Here is a 16,282-nt window from a genome sequence, read left to right on the forward strand (position 1 = left end):
GAGGAGACGAGGTGAGGACAGAGATGGAAAATCACATAGGGACAGTGACGGCCATCAGTGGCTGTCTTAGGGTTTCCATTGCTGTGACAAAACATCACGGACCCGAAAAGCCAGGTGGGGAGGAAATGGCTTATTCAGCCTACACTTCCAAGTCATAGTCCATCGCTGATGGAAGTCAGGTCAGGCACTCAAAGAGCGGGAACCTGGAGGCAAGAGCTGATGCAAAGGTCACAGAGGGGTGCTGCTTACTGACTTGCTCCACACGGCTTGCTCAGCCTGCTTCTTATAGACCCCAGATCATCAGCCGAGGAGTAGCATCACTCACAAAGGCTGAACCCTCCCCATCAATCACTACTCAGGAAAATGCTCTACAAGCTGCCTCACAGCCAGATCTTATGGAGTCATTTTCTCCGTTGAGGATCTTTCCTGTCAGGTGACTATAGTTTGTGCCCATTGATACAAATCTAGCCAGCACATTTGCCAAGTACAGAAGCCTCAGAAGATCTTAACTCTGTGAATACCTTGACCACAAACTCTAGCTGCCTGGATGGGGAAGTAAATTGCAATCATGTAAGCCATTCATTCTAGTATGTTTTTTTTATTTATTTTTTTATTAACTTGAGTATTTCTTATATACATTTCGAGTGTTATTCCCTTTCCCGGTTTCCGGGCAAACATCCCCCTCCCCCCTCCCCTTCCTTATGGGTGTTCCCCTCCCCATTCTCCCCCCCTTGCCACCCTCCCCCCAACAATCTAGTTCAGTCTTAGCAGGACCCAGGGCTTCCCCTTCCACTGGTGCTCTTACTAGGATATTCATTGCTACCTATGGGGTCAGAGTCCAGGGTCAGTCCATGTATAGTCTTTAGGTAGTGGCTTAGTCCCTGGAAGCTCTGGTTGCTTGGCATTGTTGTACATATGGGGTCTCGAGCCCCTTCAAGCTCTTCCAGTTCTTTCTCTGATTCCTTCAACGGGGGTCCCGTTCTCAGTTCAGTGGATTGCTGCTGGCATACGCCTCTGTGTTTGCTGTATTCTGGCTGTGTCTCTCGGGAGAGATCTACATCCGGCTCCTGTCGGCCTGCACTTCTTTGCTTCATCCATCTTGTCTAATTGGATGGCTGTATATGCATGGGCCACATGTGGGGCAGGCTCTGAATGGGTGTTCCTTCTGTGTCTGTTTTAATCTTTGCCTCTCTCTTCCCTGCCAAGGGTATTCTTGTTCCCCTTTTAAAGAAGGAGTGAAGCATTCACATTTTGGTCATCGGTCTTGAGTTTCATTTGTTCTAGGGATCTAGGGTAATTCAAGCATTTGGGCTAATAGCCACTTATCATCTAGTATGTTTTTATGGTAGTCCCAGGCTACTAACACTGAATAATTCTGAATTCCTTTAAACACTGTTGTGGATACAGTGTGTCATGTTCCTTAAAACTAACCACGGATACTAAGTGGATGTTATGCCTAAGCCTGGCACTTATAGGCGAAATATATCTTAAAAGATCTTAAAGATTTACAATTACACAATATTATTTCAATGGAAGTTGTTTACAGCAGAATTCTTCCTTTGGTTTGCCCTTTTACCCAGAAATGAGTTGTTATTTCATGCTGATATAATTTTCCGTAATAATTCATCAGAACAGATATGTAGTTAGGCTCAGTGTTTGGTAGTGTAGCCCACCTATACTGAGCATCTTTCTCTGTGTATGGATACTTGTGTCTGATTTTCTAAGGCAAAAGCCTCAAAATAGAATTGCTCAGTCAATTATACACATATTTAGTTTTTCTAGATGTTTTAATAGTTCCAAAATGAGTCCTCTACTTGTGAAAGAGATACCAAGTGAACTTATAAATCTCTACAATTTTAGAGAAATACTATCTCTTAATTTTCACTAATTCTCTAAAGCTTTGTTTTCCCATGACTGGAATGGGAGACCATTCTGAAATATATATATATATATATATATATATATATATATATATATATATATATATATATACATACTACCTAGTTATGCAAATAAGATAGGTTTTGCATGCTACAATGGGCATTGATATTTCCCTCAATTTTCTTTATGCTTACTAGAGTAACAACTGAGTGCTCCTTATTTGTACACTATTGGTATGGAGGGCTTTCTTCAACATTTTGGAGTTTAATTTTTACACTGAGGCATTACTCATTATCACTGTAACTTGAGGAGAAGGGAGAATGTGTGAGATTAATGTGCTTCCTGTCTACTAACTAAGTTTTTAAAAAGTGAATCAAGATGACATGTGGGCTATGCTTCTAAAGTACTCCCTAAGGTTTATAAACATTATTGCAAAAGCAGCGGACTTCAAAGTAGGGTTAAATAAGAGGTTCTGCAGTCACAAGGGCCCTGGTTTAATACTGGACTGATGCTATCCCATGAGCAGTTACTGAGAACTAATTGTTCTGGCCCTGCCCGAAGGCCTTTGCTATGAGACTTCTTAGTCTTAGAAGTATGAAAAAAATCTTTATGTATAAATTATAAATTATGTAACAAGTAACAGAAAACAAATCCAACTGTGTGGTCTTCAGTAATTTTCTGTACCGTTTACCTTGTATTATCCCGTATTCTTTAAAATTGAAGTTTTAATTTTTTAAATTTAAAACTTTAGTAATGTAATAAAAACTTTAATAATTAAAGTTTATTTTTTTTCTTTTTTTCGGAGCTGGGGACCGAACCCAGGGCCTTGCGCTTGCTAGGCAAGCACTCTACCATTGAGCTAAATCCCCAACCCATAATTAAAGTTTTAAAACTGAAGCCTTCAACATCAACAGATGTAGACCTGTAGGATTATGGGGGATGAACATCATTTTCAATGCTCAGTGGAAATCTCTCACTTTCCTAATGAGGTTTGAGTGGAGAATCCTGCAACAGCACTGTCCCCGAGAGTTGGCTTCAGCACTCATAGATACTTATTCTAGTTAAGGGCCCTGTGGAGATCTGAGTGTAGTTTCTATTTTCCTTCTACTGCTTTTTCTTCCTAAAATATTACATCATTTTGGAAGCCATCAGACACTTCTGCAAAGCACCAGAACATTTCTGAAAATGACAGATTATGCTGTCAACAAAACAAGACAGCGGAAAGTCACGCGTCCTGTTCTCAGACTCCCATCCCTCTAGGTAAATCCAAATTTCTTAGCACATCGGCCAGCATCTTGGTGATTCTGCCTCTGGCTATGGGTCTGGCTTCACTCTCTGTGCTTTACTGTGGCCAGTGTTCCTTTGTCATGATCTTTAAAGGCCTCCTGTAGCTTCAGTGCCTTCTTCCCTTCCTGCTCTATCACGGGGCACACTTGTGTTCATCCCATAATAATGTAATAATCATCTTATAATAATCCTATAATAACCATACCGATACGGTATATAGTGTCTAGGACAGTGATCAAGCATAGCACTATTATCTGCAACCACATATACATAACTGGGATTACTGCAAGCCATAAGAATATACAGTGTTAATTAATTAATGCCAAGTCAGATAGGTTACTAGTGTCAGATTGCTACAATTTACAAACTCGTTTTCAATTTTCAAAGTTTCGAGGGCTTCCTGTCATGGATAAGGGAACTTGAGTTTACTCCTTTTTCCTTCCCCAGGCAGTTTCGTTTTACTTACTTTCCCACCTTTTGATCCTTCAGACTAGAGACACATTTATTCCCCTCAGTGTCTATTTTTTTTTATGGCATAGTCAAAAATATTTGTGGAATTGTTGAAACTATGCATTGGGTGTTACATGATAGCTAATTTCCTCATCGTGACCATGATGAGGCTTTCAAATGAAGAGAGATTTCTTCTGGTTTGCCATTTCAGAAGGTTCAGCCTGTGACCACTTAGTCACATATGCTTGAGCAAAACACCATACTAATAAAAGCATGTATGTTCTTCACTTCATGGTCCACAGGAAGTAGAAAATAAAAGCACGCTCAGTCCTAAGATACAGAAGTCCCTCAAAGCTAGGAGTGGTAGCTCATGTCTCTAATTCCAGCATTGAGGAAGCTATGGAAGGAACCTCACAGGAATTCAAGGAAGTCTGAGCTCAGTTGAAGATGCTGACTCAAAAAACTACACACACACATAGGCACATGCACATTCATGTGCACAGATACACACACACACACACGCACATGCACATGCATGTACACATGAGCACACACACAAGCACAGATACACACATACATACACGTGCATATACATGCACACATGTGCACACACATGCAACATGTGCACACACACTCACATGCATGTACACAGGGCACACACACATGCACAGATACACAGACACACAGACACACACACACACACACACACACACATGCTCACACACATGCACACCTTGCCTTTGAATCAAGTTACCCATGAAAATGAGCAAGCTCGAGAATGGGCCCTCCAGAGCTGAAATCTTCAGTCTCCAAACAATTTAAATGATCTCATTATAGAGCTGTCATTTATTATATCTTGAAGATTGGAGGCAGATAAAGTTTACAGAAATAAAATTAGACTTCTAAAGAATCAGATTAAAACTGTTAAAACTGTGGATTGAGCACACACATTTGCATAACTACTGTCCTATCGCTATGTACTTAGACAACTTTGTACGTTCTAATTTACTCTTTATCATGTTTTAATACAGCAAAATAAGACCTTAGAGTTCTCAATAACAACAACAACAAACAAACAAATAAACAAAAACCCCAAAAACCAAAAAGACCACTCTAAGAAGGTGTGCGTCTTCAGGAGCGTTCAGATGAATGGAATCTTGCTGAAGACCAACTGATACTTGGTCTTCCCATTTCCAAGTATGGTATTCACTATGACTTGTGAATCCATCAGATCTGACTACCTTTGATCCGCACAACTGGAGGTAATCGCTGAGAAAAGCATATACCAAGTGTCATGCCCTCAACTCAACAGCCACCGCTGGGTTAATAAATACTACATCTATATGTGTGTCTTTTTTTTAAAATTAATCATTCCATTCTTTTACATCTCAAATGATATCCCACTTCCCGGTTACCCCTCCACAAACCCCCATCCCACATCTGGCCTCTCCCCTTCCCCTTTGCTCACTCACCCTCTCCTGCTCCACTGCTCCAGCATCCCCCCATGCTGGGGCATCAAACCTTCCCAGGACCAAGGGCCTCCCCTCCAATTGCTGTCAGGCAAGGCTACCCTCTGCTACATATGGATATGGAGCCATAGATCCCTCCCTGTACACTCCTTGGTTGGTGGTCTAGTCTCTGGGTAGTACTGGGTGGACCGGCCAGCAATGTTGTTCTTGAGAACTTTATTTATGGACATTGTATCTATATCACACTAGTCCTTCCTTTCCTACCTCCCTCCTTCCTTCCTTCCCTCTCTCCCTCCACCTGTTCATCCCTTTGCCCCTCCCTCTACCCTCCCTCCCCCTGTCCGTCCCTTTCCCCCTTCCATCTCCTACAGCATCCCCTCTCCCTCTCAACTTCTTGACCTCTTCTTATTTTAGACTGTATTTTTAAATACTGTAGTCATTTCAATTTTTCAGAATGTCTGAAAGCGTGATCTTAAAGTCAAGGAGCATTTGTGGTTCTATGTGGGGTGTGTCCCATGTTTCGTTTCCTCGACAGTTCTTGTTTTACTCGTTGGCTAACCACAGACTCTAGACCGTGCCTCTGTTTGTGGCACCATACGGCAGAGAGGGAGATGAAGTTAACTTGTTTATACTATTCGTTTGGAATACCTGTTATAACATCGAAGTCCTTGTTCTGGTTTCCATAACAAAGGACCGGGTTAGTGTCTAGTTAAGTCTAGTGACTTAGACAGGAAGGTTTTCTGTTCTTAAGGGAGAGAAACTGCCAACTCAAGCAGCCCAGGGCAGACTCAGCAACACCAAGGAGATTTGCTCCCCTGGCTAGCTTTTCAACCCCAGTTTTACAAGGAAAACTGCCATGCCCACATCCTAGGTGTCTGGATGGAGAACGGCCGGCGACGGGATGGTGCGAGGTTACCCCATCACACTGCTGCTCGGAGTCTGGCATTCCGATCTCCACAGTTTAGTCAGAGGAGCATACCACAAACTTGACTAAGCACCGAGAGTTCTACGTCTACAAAGGAAAGGGGAGTCTGAGCACCGGCAAGCAGTCACTGTTCTTCATTTCTACATTAGACATGTAATATAATCAGCGTGCCCTTGCACTGTGCCTCTGAGGAATTCCACTGTAATTTCATTTCCCCTTGCCCTTCCTTTGAGTTACAGTAAATGAAGAAAGAAAGAGTTTGCATTAATATCATACCTAACTGATGATAAAACGTGTGTTTTAAAATATTTCCTGTTGCCAAAGTCACGCTATATCAGCGATTCTCAACCTGTGGGCCACGACCCCTTGCGGGGGGGGGGGTCACATATCAGATATCCTGCACACCAGGTATTTACATTATGATTCATAACAATAGGGAATGTGCAGTTATGAAGTAGCAACAGCATAGTTTTATCATTGGGGGTCACCACAACACGAGGGACTGTATTAAAGAGTGGCAGAGTTAGGAAGGTTGAGAACCAGTGCTATATATATTAGTAGTCATGGTTTATGTTATCTCTAACAGCTACTGTGGTGTAGTTATGCCCGCAGCAAAACAAAAGCATCTACATTAAAATCCGTGTAAGAATTTCACAGTGCGGGGAAAAAAAATGCACTCCAGGAAATGATGTTGTATTGCACCCTTATACACTAAGTTCTTAGCGGAAGTCGTTGACAGATGTGATGAGTAAAATGTATTTACCAATACTGCTGACACTCAACATTTTGCACAGAAGGGTGTATGGAACAGTAGCTAATGGAGCTTATAGTAACACGAAGAAATGAAGCCCCAATTCTCTCCTTGACACTGTGTGAAAATGACCAACCAGCAAGTGCCTCATGGATTCTGAATTAAGAACCTTCTCCTAAGAACTGGACTCAGAAGTTTAGCTTTAAGCCCCGAGGTGTAGCTCAGTGGTCAGGACTGTTTGCCGCAAATACACAAGACCTTGGGTTCAGTTCTCAACACTCTGAAGGAAAATATAAAGAAGTTAAGTTTCAAAATTACCTAAATGTACTTATTTCTTTTGTTTTTTTTCCCCTCTTATATGTTTAGGGAGGTGATGCGTGATTTAAAAATTATTGTTTAAGTTTAAAGGATAGCTTTCTATACATACGATATAACAATTTCATGTGAATAGAAAGCACTGAGCTCCCATACCCAAGGCTTGGGAATATTGCAGAAGAAGGGGGTCAGCAAATGATAAGGGTCAGAATATCAGGGCGTTTGTGTCTCCTCAGAATGTCAGAAGCTACATCTGTAAAGTTTCACTAACATGGCCGCCTACACACAAGCTGAACAAGGACTACGGCAATGGCCACACCAAAGTGAATGGAGAAGAGCCCAAGAGGCCTCATTGCTACAGAAAGAACTCCAGGCAATGGAGGAAAACCAGAAGTGAGAAAAACAGCCTTCTCCAGGGAAGAGAACATCAATCGGTTATCTAATACCAAAACACACATACCATCAACATTTTATAGGCTTACAGGCTCTGTTTAGGAATGTATGTGTACATATATGCATATAATAACAAAAAATAAGAGTCCAAGAATTTGAAAGAAAGCAAGGTTTAGAGCAATGGTTCTTAACCTGTGGGTCACTCAGATGTATTAACAACTCTTACTGAAAGAGATTTGAAATGACAATAAGACTGAGGCTATAAATAAAACTAGCCTATTGTTGCTATAATTCTATGAGTTCTGAAGCAGAACTAAGGGAGACTAAAGAGAAGACAACAGTTGAAAGCTGGCAGTAACGTTTCATATTCAACAATAATGGAATAAATGGTTCCTTTTTCCTTCTACCCCAGATGACTTTATCATTCTGACTCCAGCATAATCATGGAGGGACTTTGCAGAGGAGAATAAGGAGGGGCCGGGCAGAGACGGATGAGAATTGACTATCTCAATTGGCTGAGGGGAAGAGGTTCTCCAGCTGCTCCACTCTCTTACATAAAGCAAGGTAACATCACCGCAGATCAGCACACTTTCTTCAAAGCACTTTCAATCATCCTTAGGTTTCCTAACGTTATGTAAATGCTCCGTAGATAGCTGCTACACTGATTGTTCCAAGAGTCACAATAAGAAAAGGAATCTGTGCAGCCTGCAGATGCGGTTGTTTCTCTGTTTTCTATCTACTGGTGTAGAGCCCGAGGACTTATGGGGCTGACTTTGTTTTGGGCACACAGGTAAGAGAACGTGTGCACATAGTTTTTCCGCCATAGTCTCCTGGGCCATTGTTAGAGCTCAGATGATACAATCTTACATCTTACAGAGGATGTATCCGTTGCTATAAAGCAAAGACAAACTATTGTTAGTCGTCAGAAACTGTATCTTCACATGGGGATTTAATTTCCGAAATCGACACTGCACAAGTTAGAAAGGAGAAGGTATGATTTGCTGACCTTTATTAGAATACTCATTATCAGCAGTGCAGTCTCCTTGGTGCGGGAACTGTTTCTGAATCTTCAAGCAGAGGACTTTGAGTCCTTTTGCGCTATCACACTCTTTTCATTTTCCCACAATAATGAATTATAGTTAAAAACATAGATTGTGGCTTCCTAAATGTGGTAGGAAAATATACAAATCCGATGGTTGCCTTGATTTTTTTTTAAAAAAAGTAATTACAAAATAGGAAAAGGAAACCAATTTGTTTTGTTTTCCATTATCCATTTATCTACGAGCACATAAAAAAGAAGCCATATGTGAAACTGTATGAGTTCAACATTATGTACATTCAATATACTAAACTCTTTTCCCTTGGGTAGGAGAGATGGCTCGGCAGATAAGAGCACAGATTGTTCTAGAGGGCCCAGCTTCAGTTCCCAGCACCCATGTGGCAGCTGACAGCTGTTCATGACTCCAATTCCAGAGACTCTGACATCTTCTTCTGGCCTTTGTGGGTACTTCGCACGCTCAGCACAAAGACAGCCATGCAGGAGAAACAGCCACACACATAAAAGAAAATGATTTAAATAACCTTTCGCATGAGCTCATTTTTAATGTGAATCAATCCTACTTAGACTAGAACATGGCTAAACAAATAGTTGCACAAACTTTGGTGCACATAAGTGCGTATGCTCAAGTATGACAAATGGATAACTTATGCCTGCAAAGCCATTTGCGTGACAGGGTATCTACAGGACCCAGCTATACCTCTCCTGGGCATAGACACAAAAGATGCTCCAACATACAACAAAGACACGTGCTCCACTATGTTCATAGCAGCCTTATTTATAATAGCCAGAAGCTGGAAAGAACCCAGATGCCCTTCAACAGAGGAATGGATACAGAAAATGTGGTACATCTACACAATGGAGTACTACTCAGCTATCAAAAACAGTGACTTCATGAAATTCATAGGCAAATGGAATGAACTGGAAAATATCATCCTGAGTGAGGTAACTCAGTCACAGAAAAACACACTTGGTATGCACTCATTGATAAGTGAATATCAAAATGGATAGACCAAATGCTTGAATTACCCAAGATACAATCCACTGACCGCAGGAAGCTTGAGAAGAAGGATGACCAAAATGCAGATGCTTCCACTCCTCCTTAAAGGGGGAAATATCCGTAGGAGGGGATATGGGAGCAAAGTTTAGAGCAGCGACTGAAGGAACGGCCATTCAGAGCCTTGCCCCAATGTGGCCCATATATATATACAGCCACCAAAACTAGGTAAGATCGATGAATCCAAAAAGTGCATGCTGAAAGGGACTGGATATAGATCTCTCCTAAGAGACATATCCAGGGCATGTCCAACACAGAGATCAATGCTAGCAGCAAACCACTGAACTGAGAACAAGACCCCCTTTGGGGGAATTAGAAGAAAGATCGAAAGAGCTGAAGGGGCTTGCAACCCCATAAGAACAACAATGCCAACCAACCAGGGCTTCCAGGGACTAAGCCACTACTGAAAGACTATACATGGACTGACCCTGGGCTCCAACTGTATATGTAGCAGAGGATGTCCTTGTTGGGGCACCAGTGGAAGGGGAAGCCCTTGGTCCTGCCAAGTTTGGACCCCCAGTGCAGGGGAATGTTGGGAGCGGGGTTGGTAGGGAGAGTGGATGGGAGAAACAGCTGTATGGGGGAGGGGGAGGAGATGGGGGGCTTATGGATAGGAAACCAGGAAAGGGAATAACATTTGAAATGTAAATAAAGAAATATATCTAATAAAAAATAATAAAAAAGGAAGTTTCGAAGTTTGAGTTAATCGTGAGTGGGAAAACCTTGTTACCTTCTCATATGTTGTAGTCTATGGTCTACAGTTAAAAGTCCGTGTTTTCCAGTATTTCCTGGGACGGCTGGGGTTTAAGAAGCCCATGGCTCTTAGGTGTACTCATCAGCAATTAGTTGCGATTTGTGATTAAAGTGTAACCCCCTTTTTTTCCTTTTTGTTTTCATATCTGCCAAATAATGGCCCCTGGTTAAACTAGAATAACTAAAAAGAGTTTTAATGATAGGTTTTTATTATATCCAGTACTTTCTACTTAAGCAAAGTCACACGCTTTCTTTTGCTACTGGGGATCATTAAAGAAGCCACGTTGTTCATTGAGCAGATTATCAAGTCTCTAGCATGGGCCTTGGATGCTTCCAGCACTGGGGATGTGGGAGTAGACAAAGCTCTGTCTTCAAGGACATTATATTCCAGACATTTAAACTGCACATTAATCTCATCAATGTACATCTGGAGAATCCCTGCTATGCAGTCAAAATTGAGACAATTGCCACTGAGTGGCCCTGATTCATGACTTTTTTTTCTTTATAATCGAACAAGAGATAAGGTAGGAACCATATTTTGAGTTTGGGATGCCAACCTTGTCTTAAGTTAGAAATATTGGTATCATCTTCTTGTGTTGCTTGGCTACCAGCTGAAGTCTTTTTAGTACAGGTTACGATAGAGAGTGGTCACGCTTTCAGTTCAGTGCGCTGGGCTTATTAAGTGCACTTTAGAACTTTATTATTGGTGTCTGATTGGGACCCAACCTCACCATAACTTGAAGGGTAGCTCTTTTATACAGAGATTCCTAGGTTTTTTTTTTTTTTTTTTTTTTTTTTTTTTTTTTTAGAATTTCAATAAACTAAGTACATTTACCATAGGACACCTCATTCACTCAGCAAATACCTATTGAGCCTTTAGAATGCACCCCAGATTTTTCATTTATGGACTTAACGTGCACATTAACTGTATCACTGTCAATTAGAAAATTCTTGATAAATACTTGCTGAATAATAGCACTTCTAAATGCTAGAATGAACTTGGAATAACTTGTTTAGTTTTTTTTTTTTTTTAGAATCTGTTTCCCCATAATAAAATTGTACAAAAACAAACCTGAAACACTGATGAATTATACTTATTAAAATATTTATATTAAGGTTAGTTATCCACAGTTGTGTGAGACTGTGAATATCAATGGCCTTGCTTAGCTGTGGATTTGGAGCTCTGACTTTCCAGCAATATAAGTTTCTTAAACTTGATAAACACCTAAGCAATCATCAAAACCTGTCCAGAAACCAGCTAAGAGTGATTATGAATACTATGTATATTATTATAGTATATCTTAGAAATGACACCCAAGAGGAACGTATTTCTTTGAATTCCCCATAGCTTTCTTGGTTATAACATTGTTGTGCACTAAATGGATTTGTAGGGTAACGTCTCCATTTAAACCAATGTCTTTTGTTTTTGTCTTCTCCCACATTTAGTTTTTTTAAAAACGTACTCAGGGCGCACTTTGTAGTACTATTGTTAGACTGCCTTGTATATAGTAATGTTGATTCATTTAATGACTTTCACTAAGCACTTTAAAAGGGCAGTTTACTTAGCATTAGTCACTACAGTCTAAATCTTCAACATTTCACCAATGCCTGAGCTTGACTGGCTGGACTGTGGACCCTTCGGGGTGTATCTCTGTCTTAGTGGTATACTAGGTTCCTAACTCCCTTCCTGGGGTAACGACTTTATCTGGGATTACGTGAAGCATTCATTCTCTTGCTATCACTGTGTGAAGGATTGAAGAGGGATACAGTTTCAAAACTCAAGATAGTCACTGCACTGTAAAAGGAACACTGTTAGTTATAACGAACTGGATACTTTAAAAGTGAACCACCACTGTATCAATAAAAGCCACCGATGTTCTTCTACCTACCATGCCGTCAACAGCAACAGTTGCAAGTGATTTCATGTAGGAGCCATGAAAAGGGCACACCTTGTGAGAAAATCTACAGAACAGGCATCTGAGTAGCTAACCGATATAATCAAACATTTAGCAAATAATCATCAAGTCTGCTTCAATTATCCATTAATATGGGGACAGCGTTTTAAAATTAGAGCACTTTGCTTTGGACTGAATCAAAATTTACAAATGAAAACAAGCAGAGGAATCTCACTCATCTTCCTATGTCAAGTGTAATTTGTGGACTATCTCTAGAGAGATACTTTCTATGTTCACATATCAGACAGGATATCCCACTTTTATGGTACACATTTTCCTTAAAGAGAGAAAAACATCCACACAACTGTTTTGGAGTAATTTTTCTTCACCCTCCCCCACAAATGAATGTCTAACGAGAACTAGGACTACAGTTATGCACTGTAGTGATTATGAAAACCTCAGAACTCTTTTCTGCAGTTTACGTACTATGAAATTTACATAGCTTGAATTTGCTCAATTGAACATTTTGGACGGTTGAGAACCTAACCCTATTTTAGTTTTCATTTGTCACGTAATTTCGACACTGTTAGCCAATGGGAGCCAGGAAACCACCTCTTCCTGTGCAATCCCTAGGGCCAAGGAAGAATAAGAATTAGGGGTTATGGTCTCTCCGTCGACTATTGGTGACCAAATGCATGTCCTTAGAATTAAGTATTCTCCCTTCTCCCATTCGGAACCCAGGCTTAATTTGCGTAAGGACATTTCAGAGGAGCTTACTCTCCTCACAGAGGTCTTTACAGTCGCAGCACTTTGATTTTTATTCCATTCTTTGCGTAACACACACACACACACACACACACACACACAAATCGCACACACACACACACACACACATCGCACACACTCGGTTTAAACGGCTTTGGTTGTGTTTATACATTAAAAAAAAAAGACTGCTTCTATCACACTGACAGCAGCAACAATGTATCATTCTGCTTCAAGAATCCCTGGTTCTGACAAGCTCAGACAGCCCCCCTCTTTGCTTCTGTTGCCATCTGCAGAGCATTTGCAAACCCAGGAGACAGCCCATGTAAACATCTCGAAGACTCAGCTAAAGCAAACCCATTCCGATCCCACCGGACTCCCTTCCTTTGTCTAGCTCCTAGGGTCGACCGGGAAAAAATAACTCTCCTTTCATCTTCACTTCTCTCCTGAGCCTGACTTCGCGGTTGCGCTTACCTGTTGCCCTGGCTACCCAGAAGCTAGAAACCCTTGCCTGGAGACTAAAACGCCTCAAGAAAATAAAGTGAATGCGACAAGACCCCACACAAGGAGCCGGTGCATCTCCTAAAGCGATTAAGTGACCCTGGGGTCATCTGATCACATCTCCTCTCCCTGACATTTCCTTCCAAGGTTCTGGACGCAAGTAAGTAGTGTGGAAAGGATTTATAGATTCTCTTTTCCATTTTCTTGACAAGTGTCCTGAGCGCCCGGTGTCAATAATCCCTGCCCTTTAGCGGTCGCCGCCAAGAAGCGTTAGAAAATTACATATACATTATGAAACGCCTTGCAAGCTTTGAAGAGCTCGACAGGTTGCATCCGAAAGTTACAGCTGAGGGATTCTTTCTGCGTTTAGGGCTGACGATTCAGCCCTACCTCTACAACTGGGTTCCTTGAGGCCAAGCGCAGATTCTCTTGCCAGAATGAGTGATTGATTCTGCTGCACCTTGCGGGACAAGCTAGAGCACTGAGTCCCTGGGGTGTTAGAGCAGCAGGTGGGAGAGCGCGAGAACAGCTTGGGAGCAGAGACCCAGCAGGTGCAGGCGACAAACCCAGCAAGCAAGTCCCCGAGGCCCAACTAGACAAGCTCCAGCCAGGAAGTCTGCCCCCCAAATGCCCCTTGTCCTGAGGAGCCCAAGCTTGTCCCTTTACCTGTGCCACCTCCGCCCTGGCCGCTCCTATCGGCTGGAAAGATGCCCGAACACTTGTCCCACTCCACCTGGCCCGCGAAGCACAGCTCGGTGATGATGTGCAGCGCCTTCTGGCACAGGCTGCTCACCCCGTCCTCCTTGCGGAAACTCATCTTGGCTTCTGCTCGCAGCTTCTCTGATTTCCCTTGGCCCGAGGCTGAGCCTTAAGAGTTGCGAGTTGGCCCCATGGTTGGCAAGGGCGCAGGAGGGTGGCGCGCGCCGACGGACGCTGCTGCCAGGTCTGCGCTTCTCCTCCGAGCGCTCGGAGGCGCGCAGAGCCCAGCCAGAGGGGAGCGAGGGGCGGCGGCGCGCAGAACGGCGCCTCCCCGGTGCTAGGCGGCTCGGCCAATGGCAGGCGGGCGCGGGCAGCTGTGGCAGAGGCGACCATGCCCTCCAGCGGTTCCCACACACCTTCCTGAGCCCCAGTCACACTCTTCCCATTCCCCCCTTTCAGTCCAACTTTCCTATTCCCTGGTCTCTCACGGATTCTGTATCTCAAAAAAGAAAGGAAAATCTTTTCTCCGTTCCAGACCTGATGGTCTTTATTTTTATTTTAAAATAAATGTAATCAGAAGACAGGTCATGCGAAGTGGATCGATACCTGTTTACAGTTTGTTTTAAAACGACTTGGCACAATGACAATTTGGGGATAGGGAACATTCTAGGTAAGAACACTTTTATCAGCAGAGTGAGTGAGGTTCACCAGAAGCCGGTTTACCCGGCACTGTGAACGGGTAATTTTGAATTCATTGCATTTAATCTTCCTCGGTAGATGATAGAACAAAATATGCCATCCATCAGGGTTTTATTTATTGAAATCATGACTCGTGACTGGGAGGCACCACTTGATTCCGGTCTCTTCTCTGCTAGAGGCTTAAACAATGCGAAGACCAGACTTCTGTGTCAAATGAGTGTGGGGGATTAGGTTCAGTGCAATCAGCTACAGGGGCACTCTTAATTGTAAAGAATTTGTTTTTGAAGTCTTTTTCTCAGCCTGTTTGAACGAAGGTCTTTACTGGGGCATCAACACGCCTCCCCACCCCCTACCCCTGTCTAAATATCTCTAATTCAAGTGGGTAAATCACCATTGAAGCTGACGATACAAAATAAAATTAGAAAAGTTACCCCAGGTTATGGTAAAGTTACCCCAGGCTATGAAAAAAGCAATTACCTAGTTAAAAACAAACAAAACAAAACAAAACAAAACAAAACAACAACAACAAAATCCAAAAGCCCTTTCCGCACCAGCCTGCAAATCAGAGTTCTTCACACTCTCTCCTCCAATTTCGAGTCGCCAGTCTTATCCCCAGCTTTGTAAACCATTTGCTGCTTCCTTAAGGTCCTCTCTGTTCCCATTTCCCACATGATAATGCAGAGCATCTCTTACAGCCTTAGACCCTCCCTGTATCCCTATCTCTCAGCCTCCAACCCCCTGAGGCACTCCCTGGAAACCCTCTGGTCATACCTGCCTGGGATACAGGTAGACAATGCAATCTTCACTTTCCTTCTTGCCCTCAGATTATAATTACCCAGACTCCTCCCCAGACCGGAAACAGACCACCCACGGTAGACCCTCCTAGCTCTGTGCCCCCTTTCCCAGGAACTACTTTGATCCTGCCAGCAGAACCAGCTTTCTCCCTCCAATGCACTCTCTCAGCCCCACCACTCCCATGTAGCCCATTCCCATTTCTTGAGTTAGCTCCCAATACCTAGAAACACTTTCCACCCCAGGAATCCCAGTGACTAGCATCTCAGAAACACTCCTTACCAGGTATACCTCCTAATCCTTTCAAATATCGCTACTCCTGGAGGGCCAAGTGTTCAAATCTATGAGCCTATGGAGTCTATTCTCATTCAAACTGCCACAAGAAGCTGTACCGGAATGAATGATCAAACAGGGAGGAGGGAGAAAGCAGAAGGTAAGAGAGGCAGTTGGAGGAAGGACACTTAAAACTAAGAGCCATTTGAGGAATCATATGGAAACCTAATACAGTAGACGCTTCTAAAATGTGTACATATATGATGGTGGTCTAACTGAGATCGCCAAATAATGTGGAAACAGAGTCCCACCGGCACATCCCT

The 16,282-nt window shown here is 42.6% G+C and overlaps 1 protein-coding gene across 1 annotated transcript in view; it reads right to left on the bottom strand.

Annotated features, from left to right (window-relative positions):
* The window catches only part of Syt10 (synaptotagmin 10), a 63,144-nt gene extending 48,698 nt beyond the window's left edge, over positions 1-14,446 (bottom strand). Inside the window, 1 exon segment of the mRNA NM_031666.3 lies at positions 14,163-14,446. Within this exon segment, the coding sequence (NP_113854.1) occupies positions 14,163-14,313 (151 nt within the window). The 5' untranslated portion in view covers positions 14,314-14,446.
* Positions 14,447-16,282: the final 1,836 nt, after the last annotated feature.

Source organism: Rattus norvegicus, chromosome 7 (assembly GCF_021556685.1).
Source record: "Rattus norvegicus strain SHRSP/BbbUtx chromosome 7, alternate assembly SHRSP_T2T, whole genome shotgun sequence".
NCBI lineage: Eukaryota > Metazoa > Chordata > Mammalia > Rodentia > Muridae > Rattus > Rattus norvegicus.